Raw genomic sequence first — 24494 nt, forward strand, 5'->3', positions numbered from 1 at the left:
CATATTGTCCTCGTATTGGGTGTTTCGAGATTGCAACTAGGACTTGCTACTATACTCACCTTGTGTTTTTGTGGTTTGGTTAACCTACCACTAATGCCCCCAATACTACCCTCTGGAATATCTGACTACGACCATCAAACAACCAAATTTATAAAAATTAACAACTTTTGAAAAACTAGGCCAGTACTTTGGAGGGGGGGGAACTTGCATTTGAACATAGTTGTGAACTCATCATTTCACCAAAAAGTTTAATACCCACCCCTCCCCCATATGCATGAAGAGTGTTAGTGTGTATGCAAGTGAGCCCGGGCTGCTTTATCTCCTTTCTTTTAATTGTGACAACTTTATCATGATGTTTTAAAGTGATTGTAAGGGTTCGTTTTTATTTAATTTTTTTATAAATAATCATACTTTTATAAATAATCATACTTACCTCCACTGTACAGCTCGTTTAGCACAGAGTGGCTTCGAACCTCGTCTTCTGGGGTCCCCCGGCGGCTCTCGCGGCTCCTCCCCACATCAGATAACCCCCTTGGAGAAACACTCTCCCGAGGGGGTTACCTTGCGGACGCGCTCCCGAGTCCAGCATTCGGCGTCCATAGCCACCGAATGTATGACTCGGCCCCGCCCCCCCGCTGCCCGCGTCATTGGATTTGATTGACAGCAGCGGGAGCCAATGGCTGCATTGCTATCAATCTATCCAATCAAGAGCCGAGAACCCCGGTCAGAGAAACAGTGCGTCCCCGTTCCAGGGCTCAGGTAATTAAAACGGGGGGCGGGCTGGGGGCCGGTCACTGCCAGGTGTCTTTTAACTTTAATGCATACATACCTCCCAACCATCCCGGATTGCCCATGAAAGTCCCGCTGTGGGAGGTCTGTCCTGTGTCCTGGGCACCTTCATTCCGGGACAATACAATGTCCCGGAATTGCCCCCTTGGCCGATCTGATGCCCCCTAAAATATTACGCCGCATCGCCACTGTCCCTCACTGCCCGCTGTACTAGTTCTGGCTGAGACCCGCTTTATTTCACCCCCAGACGCTGCCTGGCTCACTACCAAAACAACTGGTTGCTAGACATGGCCCGCCTGGCGTCTAACAACCAATGACGTCACGACAAGGAAGAGAGCAGAGCCCTAGCATTCAGAGCAAGACGGAGGAGGATTCATCCTCCTCGCGCCTAAGCTCTGCCCTCGATTCCGCCCCCCGACTCTGTGTCTTCCCTGAAGGCTGTTCCTGCCACTGGAAGAAAGGTAGGAGAAATGCTCCCTGCACTGCCCTGAGGAAGCTCATGGTCACTCTGCTCCCTCCCATACACTTCCCCCCTCCAGTCATGCTGTACAGTCCCCCCATGCTGCCCTCCACTACCCCCCATTATACTGCCCCCCTCCCATTATACTGCCCTCCACTAACCCCCCTCCCATTATACTGCCCTCCACTACCACCCCTCACATCATACTGCCCTCACTACCACCCCTTCCATCATACTGCCCTCCACTAACCCCCCTCCAATTATACTGCCCTCCACTACCACCCCTCCCATCATACTGCCCTTCGCTACCACCCCTCCCATCACACTGCCCTCCACTACCACACCTCCCATCATACTGCCCTCCACTACCACCCCTCCCATCATATTGCCCTCCACTCACCCCCATCCCATCATACTGCCCTCCACTACCACCCCCTCCCATCATACTGCCATCCACTACCACCCCTCCCATCATACTGCCCTCCACCAACCCCCCTCCCATTATATTGCCCTCCACTACCACCTCCTCCCATCATACTGCCCTCTATTACCTCCCCTCCCATCATACTGCCCTCCACCCCATCATACTGCCCTCCACTGCCTCCCCTCCCATCATACTGCCTTCCACTGCCACCCCTCCCATCATACTGCCCTCCACTGACACCCCCTCCCATCATACTGCCCTCCACCCCATCATACTGCCCTCCACTGCCACCCTTCCCATCATACTGCCCTCCACTGCCACCAACTCCCATCAAAAACTCTAAAAAATAAAATTGTAAAATAAAATATAATGGTAAAAAATAATAAAACAATAAAATAACAAAAATTAAAAACTACTGATCCCATCCACTGCCCTACTGATTATGTCCACTGCTCTACTGGCCATGTCTACTGCTCTACTGGCCATGTATACTGCTCTACTGACCAAGTCCACTGACCACGTCCACTACCCTACTGTCCACGTCCACTGCTCTACTGACCATGTCCACTGCCCTACTGACCAAATCCACTGCCCTGCTGACCATGTCCACTGCCCTACTGACAATATCCACTGCCCTACTGACAATATCCACTGCCCTACTGACAATATCCACTGCCCTACTGACAATATCCACTGCCCTACTGACCATGTCCACTGCCCTATTGACCATGTCTATTGCCCTACTGACAATATCCACTGCCCTACTGACTATGTCCACTGCTTTACTGACCATGACCACTGCTCTACTGACCATGACCACTGCCCTATTGACCATGTCTATTGCCCTACTGACAATATCCACTGCCCTACTGACTATGTCCACTGCTTTACTGACCATGACCACTGCTCTACTGACCATGACCACTGCTCTACTGATTATGTCCACTGCTCTACTGACCATGTCCACTGCCCTGCTGACCATGTCCACTGCCCTATTGACCACGTCCACTGCCCTACTGACCATGTCCACTGCTTTACTGACCATGACCACTGCTCTACTGACTATGTCCAAAGCTCTACTAACCATATCCACTGCTCTACTGACCATGTCCACTGCTCTACTGACAATATCCACTACCCTACTGACCACATTCACTGCTATACTGACCACGACCACTGCCCTACTGACCACTTCAACTGCTCTACTGACCATGTCCACTGCCCTGCTGACCATGTTCACTGCCCTATTGACCACGTCCACTGCCCTACTGACAATATCCACTGCCCTACTGACCATGTCCACTGCTTTACTGACCATGACCACTGCTCTACTGACAATATCCAATACCCTACTGACCACGTTCACTGCTATACTGACCACGTCCAGTGCCCTACTGACCACTTCAGCTGCTCTACTGACCATGTCCACTGCCCTACTGACTGACACCATTCACAGTCCACACTGACACGACTGGCGGAACTACCAGCAAAGGTTGCACTTGCAACTTGGCCCTGGCCTTCTGCCACCATGGCGGGGCCCAAGACTGCAGGACTGCACAACATGTGAAAGGGATCCGCTGTGGGACCATGAAGGATCGTGGGATCAGTGGGAAGGGCTCTGGGCTTGGGGGCAATGGCTCAGGCCGGAGGTCGGGGGCCCTTCATGGTTTCTTGTACCAGGGCCCTGAAGGTTCTAATTACTCCTCTGCTGCACCCTGTATATAGCTCATCCCAGTACCCTGCACCCTGTATTTAGCTAATCTCAGAACCATGCACCCTGTATATAGCTCATCCCATAACCCTGCACCCTGTATATAGCTCATCTCAGAACCCTGCACTCTGTACATAGCTCATCCCAGAACCCTGCACTCTGTACACAGCTCATCCCAGGACCCTGCACTCTGTACATAGCTCATCCCAGAACCCTGCACTCTGTACATAGCTCATCCCAGAACCCTGCACTGTGTACTTATCTCATCCCAGAACCCTGCACTTTGTACGCAGCTCATCCCAGAACCCTGCACTCTGTACGCAGCTCATCCCAGAACCTTGCACTCTGTACATAGCTCACCCCAGTACCCTGCACCCTGTATATAGCTCATCTCAGAACCCTGCACCCTGTATATAGCTCATCTCAGAACCCTGGACCCTGTATATAGCTCATCTCAGAACCCTGCACCCTTTATATAGCTCATCCCAGAACCCTGCACTCTGTACATAGCTCATCCCAGAAACCTGCACTCTGTACATAGCTCATCCCAGAACCCTGCACTCTGTACATAGCTCATCCCAGAACCCTGCACTCTGTACATAGCTCATGCCAGAACCCTGCACTCTGTACATAGCTCATGCCAGAACCCTGCACTCTGTACATAGCTCATCCCAGAACCCTGCACTCTGTACATAGCTCATCTCAGAACCCTGCACTCTGTACATAGCTCATCCCAGAACCCTGCACTTTGTACATAGCTCATCCCAGAACCCTGCACTCTGCATGCAGCTCATCCCAGAACCCTGCACTCTGTATGCAGTTGATCCCAGAACTCTGCACTCTGTACATAGCTCATCCCAGAACTCTGCACTCTGTACATAGCTCATCCCAGAACTCTGCACTCTGTACATAGCTCATCCCAGAACTCTGCACTCTATACATAGCTCTTCCCAGAACCCTGCACTCTGTACATAGCTCATTTTACAACCCTGCACTCTGTACATAGCTCTTCTCAGAACCCTGCACTCTGTACATAGCTCATCCCAGCACTCTGTACATAGCTCATTCCAGAACCCTACACTCTGTACATAGCTCATCCCAGAACTTTGCACTCTGTACGTAATGTACTCCAAACACTGCATGCTTTTATCCTTTTTTTTAAATGAATGTGTTGGGGTTTGTATGTATCCATGAGACTCTTGCTTGTGGAACAATAATAAAAGCATATTTTATAGGTACAAGGAAGCCCGAGTTTTATTTAATGATGCCCATTAAGCTCCTCCCACTGTCAGAAGTTTGACCACGCCCACATTTGCCACAGCTCGCTATGCAAGGTTACTCCCTTTCTCAAGTGTCCCTCATTCTGAAGTTCAATAGTTGGGAGGTATGATGCATAAGATGCATTAAGGTAAACAAACACGAAGGTTTACAACCCCTTTAACTATATTGGTGAAGCTTTAATTGTTTTCTGGCATTTGCCATGTTATTTGTTTTCCTTTTCTTCAAGTAATAAACGTTTTATCTATACCTCTGAGAGTTCCATATTGAAGCTTCTTTACAAACCTGCTTGGCTTGTTTCCTTTTCTCTGTATATTTTCCATGGCTTTGGGAACCCCAACTTATTAAGTTTAGTCGGTAATATACACATTCTTTAAATTGTCAACGTTGTTATTTCCCCTATCTTATCACTATTTTTTTCCACTAGACCAGGTTCTAGTTCTACCACTGACAAAGTGTTTATTTTTTTTGTTTTTTACTGTCTGTCTCCCAGCTGGAGAAAAGCTTCACATTTCCTGTCTCAGTAACATAACAAGAAGTGAGGAAAAATCTGTGGAGATATGAATAAACGCCTGAAAGAGATTTTAGCCTTTCTCTTCTCCATCCAAACTAGAAAAGTTCTTATTTAAAGCAGGGAAAATGTATTATGAAAATGTTCTGTAATTGTTCTTTTAGCTGTAATTGTCCATCATTGTTTTTCAGATAAAAGATGTTTTGGAGCAGACACGGACAGTCAAGTGTCTACAGAAGCACAGATGATTGCTGCTACCAGCCATGTGCACATTAACAGAAGAACAAAGGTATCATAAAAATACTGAGAAGTGAAGTCCTTGTGTTCATGCCTTATCATGTCATATGAGCAATATTGGGGGCTACCATTACTATCCTTTTACTTTTCTAGTAAATCGGCTGCTATGATTATTTTGGCTTTCAAATCTTTTAGGTCACTGAATTATATTAACAAATAGTATAGAGGTGGGTCACTGCACGTGCTTGTAGGGATATTGATGCAATTAATGAAAAAAGTACGTAAAATATGAAGCAGGCAGTAGGTAGGTGCACTAAATGGGACTTGTAACTGGAGCAATTTTCTAATGTAGTTTAATCAACGGCAGTGTTTTTCAAGGCCCTATAACTAATCCTATATTAACAAATATGTAGATCAGGAAAATCGGAGATACCTGTTCCTGGTAGGAGATTGAAAGTATTAAAGAAAGAGGTTCAATGTGGCAGTCAGGCAATTGTCATGTCTTGAAGTCTGCAGTAGCAACAAATATATTTCTTTCATGACAACTTTTGTAGGAGTTAGAGTATTATTATTATTATTGTTGTAAGAGTATTATTTTAATCATTTTAATTGTATTATTAATTGTTTTACTCTTTTGGCAGATTAATAACCCTCGTCCTAAGGATTCACAGTCAGTTAGAGGTAATAAAAAGTGGCTTCGGTTGGGTGCCTTTGTTTATGTATTATTTTTTCTTTCTTTTTCTTACAATCTCATTCTGATTTGTTTTTTTCATAATTCATGTTTTAGTGACTATTCATTTCATTTATTTATATAGTGCTGAAAAATGTATTTACTTTAGAGAGTAAATAGGCCATTTCCTTCAATCCCTTGCCTCAGCCAATAGAAAGTTATAGTACACATACGGCTACAATCTTCTTTCTTACAGTGCTTAAATTTGGGGTCATTTGTAAAAAAAATGTAAAAAAATAAAATGCAATATTTAGATCCTTTCACAATTAATTTTATATTTACCAAAACTTTCAAACGCGAGGACTTACCTTAACTCTCCAGTCAGGCAGGCCTTGTACTACCTTTTGGTAGATCTAATGGGAAATGTTACAGTTAGATAGTAACCTGTGGTGATCACGCCTAAAGTGCAAATAGCCAAAATATTTGCATTATTTTGCAAAAAGCTCCTTGCAGTTAATTTTTTCCAGCCTGTGTATCACTGGAGAATATTCTCTAAGATACAACAGTAAGTTAGATAAAATATCCCAAAGTGAGGGGGATTCTCCTCTTCAATGTCCCTGATACAGGTGTCCCCAATGGAAGCTTTCATCTTACCTCCTGTTCTGTTGACATACCTAAAATGTTGGAATTACCTTCACTTTCTTTCTTGGTGACAATGGGAGCAATAAAAGCTTGGAAGAGGGTCTAACCTATGCCTATAGATACAGGAACTTCAGTTTGTTTTTAGTTCTTTAAAAGTCAGCAGCTACAAATACTCTGCTGACTTTAAAAACGAGGTACTTACCAGCACCTGGGGTCCAGCGATGTCTTCCTGCAGCAAGTTCTTTTGAGCTCTGCAGGTCCCTGGTGCTGCCATCTTGGATACGGGGGCCAGTTGAGGAACCAAAACCAGCTCCCCACTGTGCATGTGCAAGTGCATTCACTCCCCACTGTGCATGTGCATTCACTTTGTGAATGGTCCTTCAGCTTCCTAGGGCATGTGACATGTCCCAAGAGGCTGTGGGAAAGGACAGGACAAGGGAGGCCATCCTTGCCTCTGCGAGGATCGCAGAATTGGGAGTGGGTGCCGGTATTCATCCTTCACTCCCAAAAAAAAAAACCTGTAACTCTGTTACAGGCTGGGGGGAGGTAGTGAACCAGTGTGGCTTCTCTTTTTTAAAGAAGTTCCGCTTTAAGGCCAATTTGAGCAAAAGCCATATAGCTAAATACTCTGTTTTGGGGTTGCATACCTCCCAACTTATTGAGATGGAAACGAGGGACACCTATTAGCAAAAGTATTTGGGCATAATACACCCCCCTGCTATGCCCCCTTAAAGAAGAATTATACAAAAAAAAGATTAGTTAAACCCACGAGTGCTTTATTTTACTACTACAATTCCTTCATATTGGCTTTTTAATTCGACAAATGCAGCAATGAAAGGTTTAGTACTTTTTGAAAGAGAAAAAGTGCATTTTATATACAACTATATAATTTAGACCAAAATGAGGGACACATGAGGTGGAAAGAGGGACAGAGGGACTTTGTTCCAAATCAGGGAAAGTCCTTCGAAATCAGGGACAGTTGGGAGCTATGGGGTCGTAAAAATCCAGATCAACTGGAGGAAACATACTAAACCAGGTGAGAACATACAATTGTTTTTCATAATATTTTTTCCCTTTTCACTGCTAGACATGCTGCACAGCTGCTATGAATTAGTCAAAGTAGTTAGTCAAAGTAAATAATCAATAAAAAATTCACATATCAAAGTGCTGAATTAGTCTACATTTAAACAGCCCCATAGCTACCTCTGAATGCAGCAACACTCTGGGGTTAATTTACTAAAGGCAAATAGACTATTGCACTTTGCAAATGCAGTTGCTCCAGAGCTTAGTAAATGAGAGAAAGCTCTGCTGACTTCCATCATCTAACCATGTGCAAGCAAAAATGCTGTTTTTTTTTCATCATTTCCCTTGCATGTGATTGAGTATTCTTTGTAAAGTGAAGCTTTACCTTATTTATTAAGCTCTGGAGCAACTGAGCTTGCAGAGTGTATAGTCTATATGTCTTTAATAACTCAACCCCTGTGTAGAATGGCCGAATACAAATGGGCTGATTAGCTGTGGCCTATTTGTGTGCGGCCCAAACTCAGCAGAAACTCCAACTCTGGATGCACACTGACTGTGTCCAGGGTCAGACAGAGGCTCCATTCACATGTAGCCACCTGTATGAGTGATTACATATGAACAGCAGCCGTGGCAGCCATAGATTTGTTATGCCCCGTACACACGGTCGGATTTTCTGATGGAAAATGTTCGATGGGAGCTTGTCCACTCGGACATTTTCCATGGGAATTTCCGTCACACAAAATTTGAGATCTGGATCTCAAATTTTCCGACAACAAAATCCGTTGTCGTAAATTCCGATCGTGAGTACACAATTCCGACGCACAAAGTTCCACGCATGCTCGGAATCAAGTAGAAGAGCCAAACTGGCTATTGGACTTCCTTTTGCTCGACTTGTCGTACATGTTGTACGTCACCGTGTTCTTGACGTTCGGAATTTCCGACAAGATTTGTGTGACCGTGGGTATGCAAGACAAGTTTGAGCCAACATCCGTCGGAAAAAATCCATGGATTTTGTTGTCGGAATGTCCCATCGTGTCTACGGGGCATAAAACTCTGACAGCTGCAGCAATAGCAACCACCCCTAGATACTCCTATTACAAAATACTTAATATTTGGCAAAAACTGGTAATTGGACTAAAATTATTCACCTTTGTAACTGTGTGATTTAGTTAGTTAAAGGTATGACATGTTTAACATGGTGTTTCCATTATTTTGGTCGCCTTCTGTGATCTTGCATTCAGAGATACCCTTCAGTATGTCAGAAATACATTAAAAAATGGTCTTTAATTTCACACCAGGTAATATTTATGTTTTCATGCAGATCAAAAACATTCCAGAATGGACCACAGAACTCCACCAAGATTTTCTTCACAGAATTACCCTCCGAACCACTGCAGTAGGAATGTAAGGACAAATGTACTAGATTTTCTAAATAATACGGTAAAAGGGATATACAACAACACTTTATAGGGCGTACACACTGTCGGACTTTGTTCGGACATTCCGACAACAAAATCTTAGGATTTTTTCCGACGGATGTTGGCTCAAACTTGTCTTGCATACACACAGTCACACAAAGTTGTCGGAAAATCCGATCGTTCTGAACGCGGTGACGTAAAACACGTACGTCGGGACTATAAACGGGGCAGTGGCCAATAGCTTTCATCTCTTTATTTATTCTGAGCATGCGTGGCACTTTGTCCGTCAGATTTGTGTACACACGATTGGAATTTCCGACAAAGGATTTTGTTGTTGGAAAATTTTATCTCCTGCTCTCCAACTTTGTGTGTCGGAAAATCCGATGGAAAATGTTCGATGGAGCCCACACACGGTCGGAATTTCCGACAACACGCTCCGATCAGACATTTTCCATCGGAAAATCCGACCGTGTGTACGGGGCATTAATATTATCACTTAAATCGTGCCTCTGGAGACACTGGTCATCTGTCTCAAGAGGACAGCACATTACTGGTACATGTTATTGGGTGCATCATGTTATTGTTCATTTTTTTATATTGTTTATTGTTCCATCTGTATTCTGGGTTTGTGTTGACTGGTGCCTTGGACCAAGCTGTATTGCTGCTACAATGGAGGACAAAAATCTATACAGAATTAAATATTCAGTTAAATATTTTTGGCATATAAAATGGTTCCCATATATGTATATTTTAAGGGAAACTCATTGTGGACAGTTTATTTTTTTGTTTATTTTATTTTTGGTGTAGAAGCTTTTGGACTGATGTTTTACATAATTTTTTACCTATTTTTTTATCATTTGTATAGTGATTTTTACATTAATTATGATGACTTTGTTTCAATTATTGTATTAATAATTTTATTTTAATGTAATACAGACTGAAATTGATAGCAACATCTTGTTGAGTCACTTCACCCAAACAGGGAAAACCATTTAGGCAGCCATAGGGTGTCATGAAGTGACAGTAAGAAACATGCATTTTATACACAAAACGATAAAGAAAAAAACATTGTCAGCTTGTCGTTTATGAGTGTTGTTGAGGATAGTGATCAATGACTTGGTGAGACAGAGCAGCCAAGCTGTGATTTTCACACCTGAGTGGGAATTGGAGATGGTGTGAGTCTTTGTAAAAATGCCCTTAATGTAGAGATGGGCCTGGGATGATGGTTGATAGAAAATCCTAGATCTATAAACAGTTTGGGGGGATATAAATGGCTGCGGTGTGGAAAGCTGGCTGCATGTTTGCACAGGAAAATAGAGATGCATTTCTAGCTGCAAAAAAAAGCAGAGGTCAATAGGTGACTGGATGATAGGGTGCTACTATATATAGCTACACAGGGTCCAAGGAGGTGAATTTATAACTACACTAAGGAAGGGGCAGATATATGCCCCTCTCTGCATGATCACCACTCCATCGTTGGCTCAAACGACTTGAAGTAATACAGAATGAGGCATATGTGGTTAATATACTTTTGACAGTGTGGAATATTGTACTGTAAAAAGTTCACAGGACATTTTGCTCTCCATATACACTGTACACATCACCCTGTAAACTGCATTCTCAGCTATTATTAGACTAATTGTAGTATAGTTCTGAGTACACATGGTGATATGCTGTCAGGTATCTTGTGTTATGGTGTAGATATTTGCCAGCACACCAAGGATCGGCACAAAGTAGCGTCCAAAGGAGTGGTTTATTGCATGATCACAAAACAAGAAAGGTCCAACGTTTTGGAGTCACGCAGGATCCCTTTGCCAGGCATGTGAAGCATCTGCAGCGCCCAAATCTTGAGAGCTTATACCAGGAATGTGTGCGATGGGAATATGGAGTATTATTGTTGTGTTATGGTGTGCGCTGTGTGTTATCACCTTGTGCTTGTGATTTGACCTACAGTATATACAGTATTTGTAGAACTCCTCCGCTTAGGGAGGAAACAAATGTTCAGGGTGATTAAGCCTAGCAGCTTGTTTGGCTGTACTTCTCCTGTGGATCACAGGAGTGCAGTTCATTTTGTACGCTGTCAGCTGATGTCACAGAGCTGCTCCAGGCTCAGGCAAGATTGCGACAATGGAGTCAAGATCCACCCACATGCCTTGACCGACACCCGGCTCAGCCTCTCAGCAAGCCATTGAGAGGCTGAGGCAGTCACTCCCGCCCCCTTCACAGCCCAGCACTTAAGTGAGCATGGGGAGGCAGAGCAGAGAGCCGGTGTCTGACAGTCCCCAGCTTTCTGCTCACAGAGCTGTGAGAACTGAGCGATCGGCGGTGTTCAGTTGCTTGGTTCCCAGTGTTTGTGATGGTGGGGGACAGATGTAGCATCAAAGTTATTTTTTTAAATAGTAGTTGAATAAATATTGAGATGATGAGGGTGGCCTCTCTTGCTTCTCCAATCCAAGCTCCTTTTAAGGTGATAAAGAAGTGCAGGGTTGGTGGAATGGCAAGTGCCAATGGGCAAGTATGAATCTTAAAAAAAAAAAAAAACATACATCTCTTTTGATTAGGGGCAAACATAGGGTCCTATACAAATTTTGTAGGTAATAGCATGCATGATGAAATAGATGTGTTAGGAAATGATCGATGCAGGAGAAGAAAGGCCTTTTTCACCTTGGGTGCTAGAGGACCTTGTTCCTTTGTACATGTGTGTGTATGTAAGCCTGTGTACGTGTGTGTGTGCCTGTGTGTCTCTGTACATGTGTGTGTGTGTGCCTGTGTACATGTGTGTGCCTGTGTACATGTGTATGTGTGTCTGTGTACAAGTGTGTGTTATATATACACATGTGAAGGGGCATGAGACCGTATAGGTGTGAGGGGGGCTAAGAGCGTACAGGTGTGAGGGGGGCTGAGAGCATACAGGTGTGAGGGGGGCTGAGAGAGTACAGGTGTGAGGGGGGCTGAGAGCATACAGGTGTGAGGGGGGCTGAGAGCGTACAGGTGTGAGGGGGGGCTGAGAGCGTACAGGTGTGAGGGGGGCTGAGAGCGTACTGGTATGAGGGGAGCTGCAAGAGTAAAAGTGTGGGGGGGGGCTGCAAGCGTACAGGTGCGAGGGGGGCTGCAAGCGTACAGGTGCGAGGGGGGCTGCGAGCGTACAGGTGTTAGGGGGACTGCGAGCGTACAGGTGTGAAGTGGAGCTGCGAGCGTACAGGTGGGAGGGGGGCTGAGAGAGTACAACTCCCTCAGGGATTTTTTTATACCAAATACATGTAGCAGAATACATTTTGGCCTACATTTATGAAGACATGTTTTACATTTTTCTAATTTGATATGTTTCATAGCAGAAGGTAGAAAATATTGTACTTAGGATTAGGCGCGTAATTGGACAGGCTTGTAGGTGCCCCATAGCATTACTTTATCCAGGGGCCCATGATGCTATTAAGATGGCCCTGAGTAGTATATTTGCATTTCAAATTATCCAAGCTATTTATTCGAGACATATTTTTACCTGGCTATCTGTTTAATAATGACGTTTTGTTTTTGCCTTTGCAGGATTATGAATCAGAAAGTAAAATGAGGGATTCAGTTCCATTTCAAGGTATACAATTACACAAAATTGACTTTAAATGTCAGTATTTTTGTTGTGGATACTCTAATTGGATGGATGAAATTTGAGTTATTTTTTTGATTGAAGACTGATATGATGAGGGTGACCTCTCTTGCTTCTCCAACCCAAGCTTCATTTAAGGTGATAGGGTAGTACAGGCTTGGTGGAATGGAAGTTGTAGTGATGACTGGAGCTCAAAAGACCATCAGATGTGAATTTCCACAATGCAATGCCCATGGCAATTGGAACAATGTACACTGGTAGATTAACAGGTTACACAGCAGATGCAGAAAACAGTTCAGACGCCTCTGTATGTGGGTGGTGAAGCACAAGATTATATAAATGTGCAGTCACAGGACCAGCTAGGATGAATGACTCGTTGGCAATGAGGAGTCACAGGCCAGGCCAATGTCAATAAATGGCAGAGCAGTAGCAATCAGCATACAGAGCATAGTTAAGTGGAGCAGGCAAAGGTCAGCAATAGGCAATCAGAGATCAAAGCAAAGTCAGCAGGGGCACGTACAGCAGAGCATACAAGGAGCATAGTTCAGGACACAGGGGTACAGTACAGCTGAAGATCACTTAGCAGTGATCTGATGTAAGGACTCCAACACTGCAACACTACATCAGGTATTCTGAAGACTCTCTGCTTCCCATAATACAGCACATGGCCAAGAATGTGGTGAAGGTGAACAAAGGACAGTCAGCCTTAAATAACTTAGCCTTAAATAACCTTCTTGGTTCCAAAGTTGATACCAAGCATGTGTAAACATCTACACATGTACTGTATGGGGCGCACATCCAGCTGTTTAATTTTTTTTGGAGGGGGGGTGAAATCCTCTGACATGGTTGTTTCCATATGGGGGGACATTTCTCCTCACTTCCTGTGAATGCCTACTAAGCCAAGTGACAATCAGACCCATCATTTCTTGTACAGGAAAAATCATTGCAATGGGGTCCCAGACAGGAACAAACATATGAGAAAAATTGGAACTCCTTCACACTTCCTGAGAATGCCTACTAAGCCAAGTGACAATCAGACCCGTCATTTCTTATACAGGAAAAATCATTGCAATGGGATCCCAGACAGGAACAAACACATGAGAAAAATTGGAACTCCTTCACACCAAAAGTAAATAAAATATTAGCTGGAGTTAGGCTTTAAGCAGCACACATATGTTAAAATTAGAACTATAGGCAAAACTTTTCATTTAATTTTGGATAGAGTAAGGAAGGCTTATAATCCCTGTCAGATTTTTTTTTCACCATCTATGTCCTATTGGGAAGATTTCGCTTCACTTCCTGTCCCGTAGCCAAACAGAAAGTGAGAGGAAATTCCTGCAAATTAAAGAGGAAGTAAACTTCCATCACTAATGCTGGCCATACACTATACGAAAAATTGGCCGAACCCATTTTCGAAAAATGAATGTTCGGCCGTGAGCGCAAACAATGGTGCCATCATGTACTGATCGATAAATCGTTCAGTGGGCATAAATAAATACATTTTTTGTTTGTTTTTTTACATATACCTAGTGCAGACAGTTCAGACGGGAAACACATTGACCTTTCAATTTATTGTTCGTTCTGCAGAAAATTTCAATTTTTTCAGCTCAAAATTGTGCCCATTAACTGGCCGAAAAATGAACGAACAATCTAAATGACCGAATTTCATCCGATTTTTTGTATAGTGTATGGCCAGCATTAATTGTACCTATAGTTAAACCATATAATAAGGCTTACCTATAGCTAGTGTAAATATCTCCTAAACATGCACTGTTTAGGAGATATCTACTGTACATGCAGCCAGTGGCATCACTGGTGCAAGCTCACTGAAGGAACGGCCACCCATGCTATTTCTTCAGAGCCCTGTGCCGTACCTAGCGGCTTCCACGTGTATGTGCAGAAGTGATGTCATCATGGCTCCAGCCAGTCACAGAGCAGGAGTCGATGAACCTGGAAGCAAGACGGGTGAAGATGGAAGTGGCCTCCAGCATTGACATTGCATCGCTGGAAGGCTTTGTTTTCAGGTACGTTTCACATTATGCTTTTATATTGCAGGTAATAATAATTAAAAAAAAATACATCCAGCAGTTTACAACCGCTTTAAGGGAATTCTTTGGGGACCCCCAGGTCACCAGAACTAGTGTCCCCAATGAAAGATTTCCCCTCTATTACTTTTCTGGGGACAACCCATTTGGGATTTTCTTTGCTTTCACTTTCAATGATAATGGGAAACAGGACAAATAAAGAGGGCGAATCTCCCTAATGGGGGCACAGACAGCGATTAAAAACTGGTGAAAGTTCGAATCCCTTTCCAATCTATCGAAAGCTGAAAAAAAAGTTTGGCCTTCCTGCCCGCGCGATAGCCGAAAGACGTCTACAGCGTGGGCCTAAATTGCCAGGAGGGGGTCCATGCACATCTACCCATGCTTGAGAGGTATGCGCACTCTGTGATCAGCAAGTCAAGGAGACTCAGCCCCTTACCACGTGATCAGCTGTCATTGGCTGACAGCTGATCACGTGATGTAAACAGAGCCAGTAATCAGCTATTTTTTTCTCCTAGTGCTGACAGTGTGAGAAGAAAAAAAAAAAGATCAATGGCTAGTGCCCACCAGTGGCAACTACCAGTGCACAACAGGGCTGTCAATCAGTGCCCACCAGTGCCACCTATCAGTGCCCATCAGTGCCACCTATCAGTGCGCATCAGTTCCACCTATCAGTGCTACCTATCAGTGCCGCCTATTACTGCCCTTCAGTGCCTCCCATCAGTGCCACCTATCAATGCCACCTATCAATGCCCACCAGTGCCACCTCATCAATGCCCATCAGTACAGTCTATCAGTGCCCATCAGTGCAGCCTCATCAGCACACATCAATGAAGGAGAAAAATTACCTGTTCGCAAAATTTAATAACAAACTATGAAAACTGATTTTTTTTTCAAAATTTAGGGTGTTCTTTTGTTTGTTTAACAAACAAAAAAAATCCCCAGTGGTGATTAAATACCACCAAAAGAAAGCTCTATTTGTGTGAAATAAAAATGATAAAAATGTAATTTGGGTACAACGTTGCATGACCACACAATTGGCCTGGGCAGGAAGGGGTTAAAAGTGCCCAGTAGGCAGGTAGTTAAGCTAGATTCCCAACAGTAGGGACATTTATAACTGTTTTGTTCTTTTCATTGATAAACAATCAAGTTCATGCTACCCTTTGCCTGAAGCTTAGCTTCTTCTGTAGGTGTCTGTCAACTCATGAGAAAAAAAATAGACATTTCAGTAGTACTACATGCTTCAGAAAGGAACAAGTAAAGCTAGCCATAAACAAAAAGACAATTCAATCAGCATTACCAACAACCATGTAATATTATTATTATTATTATACAGGATTTATATAGCGCCAACAGTTTGCGCAGCGCTTTACAACATGGGGGCAGACAGTACAAGTACAATACAAATCAATACAGGAGGGATCAGAGGACCCTGCTTGTTAGAGCTTACAATCTAGAAGGGAGGGTCAAGTGGAAACATAAGGTAATGACTGTGGGGGATGAGCTGATGGAAAAAATGAAAATACAGTTGTTAGGTGTGGGTAGGATAGGCTTCTCTGAAAAGAAGGGTTTTCAGGGATCGTCTGAAAGCTAATAAAGTAGGAGATAAGCGGACAGATTGGGGTAGGGCATTCCATAGGATTGGAGAGGCTTTGGAAAAGTCCTGGATAATATGAGGGTTTTTCTTTTGTTTGTTTAAATCAATAGCTTGTTCTATGTTTACACACATGATAGTACATTTTGTTAACTTAACCAATTAAAAATATATGACCTGTATGACCTGATTTAGGGCCTATGTTTGAGTTAGAACTGAATATCTTACCATACTGATCACAGAACACAGAAGTAGCTTGATGCAACTTAGAACAAAGTCAACTAGTCAAAAGGAGTAAAAGAAAATCTACAAACCCTCGTAAAATCATCCAGAGGCTGCAGTATACAACCAGATACAGTCAAAAAAGGGGAGAGACACAAACTGCTTGTAAACGGCAATGGACTATTTTGACACAAAATAAAAAATCTAAATAATTTAAAAAAATATTTAAAACAATTATTACTGATAGGAACGTGTCTCTCCAAAAGATATTTTAGTACAGAAAATAGTATAAATACACCCAGGTATACATACACCCCATATATATGAGAGATCTCTAAATATAGTTTTTACAGTATTGCACAAAAAATATTGCCCGATATGTACAAGCCCTTTATTGAGTTTAGTGGTGAATTAATCTGTCCCATTTTTGATAATAAGATTTTTGGATATTTTTGGGTTCTTGTGGATATTTTTATGGGGTACATCTATACCTGGGTATATTTTTATTATTTTCTGTAATAAAATGACTCTTAGAGGACACGGTCTTATTATTATTAATTTGTTTCATTATTATTAATTTGTTTCATTATTTGCATTATTTGTTATTTTGTATTGAAATAATAGTTGTGTTGCAGGTCAATAGAAGGCCTAATGCCGGTCAAATTCATCTTTCAATGAATTCTGCATGAATTTGGAAGCATTTAAAATATCTTTCAAATGTCCTTTATTTGGAGGGACTGTCCCTCTTTTGGAACCAAATCCCTCTGTCCCTCGTTCTTGCTCATATGTCCCTTTTTTTTGATCTGATGAATAAGACCTTTATAAAAAAGAAAAATTACTATTTAAAGTAAACCTAAAGGCATACAATCTTTTTTTTCACTTTTCACAAGGAAAGGTTATAACTCCAGTCAGGTTTTTTTGGCCATCTGTGTCCCATTGGGGAGCATTCCCTTTACTTTCTGCCCCATAGTCAAAACAGGAAGCGAAAGAAAATCCCTCCAAAGTGAGGCAATCCTTGACTGTCACCAGAGTCACCAGAACTAGCGTCTCCATTGGAAGTTTAGAAGAGATTAAGGGGGGATATGATCACCATATACACTGAGCAAAATTATAAAAGCAACACTTTTGTGTTTGCCCCTATTTATCATGAGCTGAACTTAAAGATCTATGACTTTTTCTATGTACACAAAAGGCCTATTTCTCTCAAATATTGTTCACAAATCTGTCTAAATCTGTGTTAGTGAGCACTTCTCCTTTGCCAATATAATCCATCCACCGCACAGGTGTGGCATATCATGATGCTGATTAGACAGCATGATTATTGCACAGGTGTGCCTGAGGCTGGCCACAATAAAAGGCCACTCTAAAATGTACAGTTTTACTGTATTGGTGGGGGGGGAGCGGTGGGGGTCCAAAAACCAGTCAGTATCTGGTGTGACCACCATTTGCCCCATGCAGTGCAGCACATCTCCTTCGCATAGAGTTGATCAGGTTGTTGATTGTGGCCTGTGGAATGTTGGTCCATTCCTCTTCAATGGCTGTGCGAAGTTGCTGGATATTGGCAGGAACTGGAACACGCTGTCCAGAGCACCCCAAACATGCTCAATGGGTGACATGTCCGGTGAGTATGCTGGCCATGCAAGAACTGGGATGTTTTCCGCTTCCAGGAATTGTGTACAGAATCTTACAGCATCGGGCCATGCATTATCATGCTGCAACATGAGGTGATGGTTGTGGATGAATGGCACAACAATGGGCCTCAGGATCTCATCACTGTATCCCTGTGCATTCAAAATGCCTTCAATAAAATGCACCTGTGTTCGTTGTCCATAGCATACGCCTGCCCATACCCTAACCCCACCGCCACAATGGGCCACTCCATCCACAATGTTGACAGCAAACCGCTCACCCACACAACGCCATACATGCTGTCTGCCAGACACCATTGAATGTAAGCATTTGCCCACTCAAGTCGGTTACAACAACGAACTGCAGTCAGGTCGAGACCCCGATGAGGACAACAAACATGCAGATGAGCTTCCCTGAGACGGTTTATGACAGTTTGTGCAGAAATTCTTTGGTTATGCAAACCGATTGTTGCAGCAGCTGTCCGGGTGGCTGGTCTCAGACGATCTTGGAGGTGAAGATAATGAATGTGGAGGTCCTGTGTTGGTGTGGTTACACGTGGTCTGCAGTTGTAAGGCCTGTTGGATGTACGGTCAAATTCTCTTAAACACCTTTGGAAACGGCTTATGGTATAGAAATTAACATTCAATTCAAGGGCAACAGCTCTGGTGGACATTCCTACAGTCAGCATGCCAATTTCACACTCCCTCAAAACTTGAGACATCTGTGGCATTGAGCTGTGTGATAAAACATTTTAGAGTGGACTTTTATTGTGGCCATCCTAAGGCAATACCTGTGTAATAATCATGCTGTCTAATCAGCATCTGGATATGCCACAACTGTGAGGTGGATGGATTATCTCGGCAAAGGAGAAGTGCTCACCAACACAGATTTAGACAGATTTGTGAACAATATTTGAGAGAAATAGGCCTTTGGCGTAAATAGAAAAAGTAGATCTTTGAGTTCAGCTCATGATAAATAGGGGCAAGCACAAAAGTGTTTATAATTTTGCTCAGTGTATAAATACATAAGGGGTCTATATAGTGAACATAGTGTTGAGTCATAGGGAAGTACAGAGTGATCATCTGTTCCTAGTGATTAGGAACAGCAATCTCTCTGTACTCCCAGTCAGTCCCCCCCACAGTTAGAAAGACCTCCCAGGGAACACATTTAAACTCTTGATCGCCCCCTAGTGTTAACCTCTTCCCTGCCAGTGTCATTTATACAGTAATCAGTGCATTTTTATAGCACTGATCTCTGTATATATGTCACTGGTCCCAAAAAAGTGTCAAAAGTGTCCGATCTGTCCGCAGCAATGTCGCAGTCCTGCTAAAAATTGCTGATCACCGGCATTAATAGTGAAAAAAAATAATAATAATAAATATGCCATAAATCTATCCCTTATTTTGTAGATGCTATAACTTTTGCACAAACCAATCAAAATACGCTCATTGCGATTTTTTTTTACCAAAAATATGTAGAAGAATACATATTGGCCTAAACTGATGAAGAAATTAGTTTTTTTTACATTTTGGGGGGGGGGATATTTATTATAGCAAGAATTAAAAATATAGTTTTTTTTTTCAAAATTGTCGGTCTTTTTTCATTTATAGCGCAAAAAATAAAAACCGCAGAGGTGATCAAATACCACCAAAAAAAAAGCTCTATTTGTGGGAAAAAAGGACATAAATTTTGTTTGGGTACAACGTCACACGAATGCACAATTGTAAGTTAAAGCGACGCAGTGCCGTATCGCAAAAAAATGGCCTGGTCATTAAGGAGGAAAATCCTTCCGGAGCTGAAGTGGTTAAAGTCCATATAAAGCAAATCTAGTGGTGTAGAAAAACACGTGTAGGTTCAACCAATATTTTTTTTTGTGTATTAATTTGTCATGGTCTGTGTAACTGGGGAGTGTAGAATGGGGGATTCCTTTGTCTACATAATTTGTGCTAAACGGCGTTCCCATCTTTCCCACCTCGAAGAAGAAAAGCTGGAAGGCATAATCTCCAACTGGTAAATGATGTACCCAGAAGTAAGCTACATGTGCCCATCAACCCAAGCCCAAAAGCCTGTCAACACAGGAGATAACATTAGTGAAGTCCAGTCATCCTGACATTATTGTGTCTTAAAAATGTTTTTTAAAAATGTTATCAGTTTCTAATTTACAAGCCTAGAAGATTATTCTGCATAATAATTAAAAAATAAAATAATTACATATTAATTATATAGTTTATATTCATTTATTATAGGTCCTCCTGTGGATCGAAGTTTAAAACCAGAAAAACTCTGTCAAGGCAAAGGTATTTTGTTTCATAACTTTATTTAACATCATTTACTTCACAGATAAGATTCATAAACTAACATGATGTTTGTTTGCTGCCAAACATATGCTTTGGAATGCTCTTCAACTTGCCCATTTTCTTTTCTCTCTACAAACTTCTCACAATTTTAATCATCCCCTCAATACATTTGAAAATCTATGCACAAGAAGTGAACCACTTCCACACTCCATCACATAGTCCACCTCTAATGCATCATCGGATGACTTCATCTCTCCCTATACACGTGCTTGAGAAGTGGAACTCCAAACAATTCTGACCCCAGAACAAAGTCACAAAAAGATATCGTTATCCAGGGCTTTTTTTCAGCGGGAATGCAGGGGAACGCAGTTTTGGCACCTCCAGCATTGAATGTATGTAATAGTATGGGGTGTGGGGTGTGCTGGAGGGTCTATTGATGTTGGCTGCTGGGGGATCTATTGTCGCTGGAGGGGATCTGATTTTGTGTGAGGGTCTATTGTTGCTGATGGGGAATATATTGTTGCTGGGGGGGTCTTATGTTGCTGGAAGGGATCTACTGTTGAGGGAGAGGTCTATTTTTACTGGCTGCTGGAGGATCTATTGATGCTGGCTGCTGGGAGATCTGTTGTTGCTGCTGGGGGGTCTAATGTTGCTTGGGTGGATAGTTTGTTACTGGGTGTGATATTTTGTTGTGGGTGGTTCACTGTTGTTGCAGGGAATCTATTGTTGTTGGGGTGGAGTCCATTGTTGCTGGGGAGTCTATTGTTGTGTGGGGATCTATTGCTGGGATTCTATTGTTGCTGGCTGCAGGGGATCTATTTTACTGCTTTTCTTTTTATCATCAACATGTTCCATACAAATGATTTAGCACCACAAAATGATACTTGGTTCTGTATTCTTTAAAAGGGGCAGTACTGGTAGGTGGGTAGGGGGTGGAATCAAGGGACGGTGGTCAGAGGTGGGTAGGGGGCAGAGACAAGGGGTGACTCAGACGGGAGGAGTTCCTGCACCTATTCTCTGAGAAAAAAAGCCCTGTCGTTATCATACAGATCCCTCAATGTGCAATAAATATTAAGAAATGGGCTACAAAATACTAAGTAGAATAACAAATATCTTATAAATGCTGGTGTATACATGGAGGAACTAATAGCTCACGTCAAGGAAATGTCACCCTGCATTTAAAAAACATGGAAAAACTGGCTAGACTTTTAGTTGACCCTAGATTACAGAGATATCATGAATCTTGTACTGCACTCAGTGGCAAGTCAGTACTTAGAGGCATGAAGACTACCTACCCCTGCCCCACTAACCTTTACCCTCTTTTTGCACTCCTACACAGACGCTAGCTAGTACACCCTCAATTATCACATTTCCTCCACACCTAATTCACCTCATCCTTCTAATACTAAACCATACCATCTTAGGGAAATCTGTTATTTATATCACTCCCTTTCCCCAAAATAACTGAAAAAGTAATATTACTCAAAAGACACTCCTTAGTTTTTATTGGGTACAGTATGTTTCTCTTCTCTTAACTACTTGCCGACCATACTGCGGCAGGCTGGCACGGCTGCGCGAATCGCCGTCATTGTACGTTGGCCTCTTTAAGAAGCTATGGGGGCGCGCGTGCCCGCAGCGCGACACCAGAGCCAATGTGCGTGGCCGGTGGCTGTGATGTCCACCAGCCACCCGGGATCGCTCCTCAGAGAGCCAGAAAGGGGATCTGTCAGTGTAAACAGACAGATCACCCTTCTGACAGGGGAGTAAAGAGAGATCTGCTGTTCCTAGTGATCAGGAACAATGACCTCTCTCCTCCTCTAGTCAGTACACTCCCCCCACATTTAGAAACACCTCCCTAGTGATAATTTAACCCCTTGATCGTCCCCTAGTGTTAACCCCCTCCCTGCCAGTGACATTCGATCCAGGGAAAATCTGATTGCCTCTCGGGGGATCAGGAAGGAATATTTTCCCCTGCTGTAGCAAATTAGAGCATGCTTTGCTGGGGTTTTTTGCCTTCCTCTGGATCAACTGTGGGTAAAGAATTGTGTATATGGGATTGTATTTTTTATTTTTTCTTGGTTGAACTAGATGGACTTGTGTCTTTTTTCAACCTGACTAACTATGTAACTATTTATACAGTAATCAGTGGCTAGTTTTAGCTCTGATCGCTGTATAAATGTCACTGATCCCAAAAAAGTGTCAAAAGTGTCTCATCTGTCTGCTGCAATGTCGCAGTCCCGCTAAAAATCGCAGATCGCTGCTATTGCTAGTAAAAAATAAATAAATAATAAAAATGCCATAAATCTATCCTCTATTTTGTAGACGCTTTGCACAAACCAATCAACATATACGCTTATTGCGATTTTTTTTTTTTTTTACCAAAAATATGTAGAAGAATACATATTGGCCTAAATTGATGAAGAAATTTAGTTTTTTTACATTTTTGGGGGGATATTTATTATAGCAAAAAGTAAAAAATATAGATTTATTTTTAAAATTAACGTTCTTTTTTTGTTTATAGCGCAAAAAATAAAAACCGCAGAGGTGATCAAAATACCACTAAAAGAAATCTCTATTTGTGGGAAAATAGGACATATAATTTGTTTGGGTACAACGTCGCACGACCGCGCAATTGTCAGTTAAAGCGATGCAGTGCCAAATCGCAAAAAATGGCCTGGTCATTAAGTGAGAAAATCCTTCCGGTCCTTAAGTGGTTAACCCAGAAAGTTTAAACCTCTTTGTTCTCTGCCTGATGTTCTCCTGTTATCACTGTCCACTTATATGGTTATCCTGCACACCTAAAACTAGTATATACAGTATGTAATATAATAGTAGATTTGCGAAGTTATGTCCTTCCCATGAGGAAGTTCAATCATTAATTACAAAAAATTGATTTAATTAAAAAACTATAGTACTTATATAATCACTAGATACGCCATTTTTAAATATGATATTCCTAAAAATTCCTATGCATTTTGGCCAGATTTTCTGTAAATCTGCCAAAAGAATAAAAACATTAGAAAAACAATCTCAACTTTTTGAACAGAATTTTGCCGAATGCTTACCACTTGTTCCTATAATTGGTATACTTCCTATAGAAAAGTCTACATAGAGCTTGTCGTAAAATTACACCGCTGGTAAGCTGCAGTTACTTTCTGAAAACATGAAAAAGGGGAAGTTGGACTGGAATCTGTAAAGGAAGTGAGACTAAAAGTATTATTGGTTTAGCAGCTAGTGTTTTGTAGAGACGGTCTAAGATAAGGAAGTGTTGGCTAAATTGATTCAATGTGTCTTGTGATTTACTACTCAGTGGGGTTGATTTACTAAAACTGGAGCGTGCAAAATCTGGTGCAGATCTGCAAAGAAACCAAATAGCTTCCAGGTTTTATTGCCAAAGCTTAATTGAATAAGCTGAAGTTAGAAGTTGATTGGCTTCCATGCACAGGTTCACCATATTCTGAGTGAACTAGTTTTAGTAAATCCCCCCAATATATGTTCCTTATCCTCATCTATCAGTCATAATGAGCTTTGGACAAAGAGCGAGTAGATGCGGGGCTACTGAGTTTTCTTTGAATTTTTGAAAGAGACATTCTGTAATTAGAGAACACCTTGGAGTAAACTTAAGAATTGCCACAAAAGTTTGCATGGTTATCATAAAAGAAAGCTTTCCTTAGGGAAACATGGAGACTGTCATTGTTCAATGATCATTCTACAGTACATAGATTGACTGCAGAAAAAGAATAATTGGTCCACCGAGTCTGATATATATACTCTTTATATATATAGTGCCTTGAAAAAGTATTCATACCCCTTGAAATTTTCCACATTTTGTCATGTTACAACAAACAACGTAAATGTATTTTATTAAGATTTTATGTGATAGACCAACACAAAGTGGCACATAATTGTCAAGTGGAAGGTAAATGATAAATGGTTTTCAAAACTT

General features: G+C 42.2%; 1 protein-coding gene across 5 annotated transcripts in view; it reads left to right on the forward strand.

Annotated features, from left to right (window-relative positions):
• The window catches only part of CLNK (cytokine dependent hematopoietic cell linker), a 258741-nt gene that overhangs the window by 122897 nt on the left and 111350 nt on the right, over nucleotides 1-24494 (forward strand). For all 5 annotated transcript variants that reach the window (XM_073610079.1, XM_073610087.1, XM_073610055.1 and 2 more), the window contains 5 exons: nucleotides 5365-5462; nucleotides 6052-6091; nucleotides 9067-9149; nucleotides 12707-12752; nucleotides 20498-20548. In XM_073610079.1, coding sequence (XP_073466180.1) covers nucleotides 5365-5462; nucleotides 6052-6091; nucleotides 9067-9149; nucleotides 12707-12752; nucleotides 20498-20548 — 318 coding nt within the window. The remainder of the gene's footprint in view (nucleotides 1-5364; nucleotides 5463-6051; nucleotides 6092-9066; nucleotides 9150-12706; nucleotides 12753-20497; nucleotides 20549-24494) is intronic.

This window comes from Aquarana catesbeiana, linkage group LG01 (assembly GCF_042186555.1).
Source record: "Aquarana catesbeiana isolate 2022-GZ linkage group LG01, ASM4218655v1, whole genome shotgun sequence".
Classification (NCBI taxonomy): Eukaryota; Metazoa; Chordata; class Amphibia; order Anura; family Ranidae; genus Aquarana; species Aquarana catesbeiana.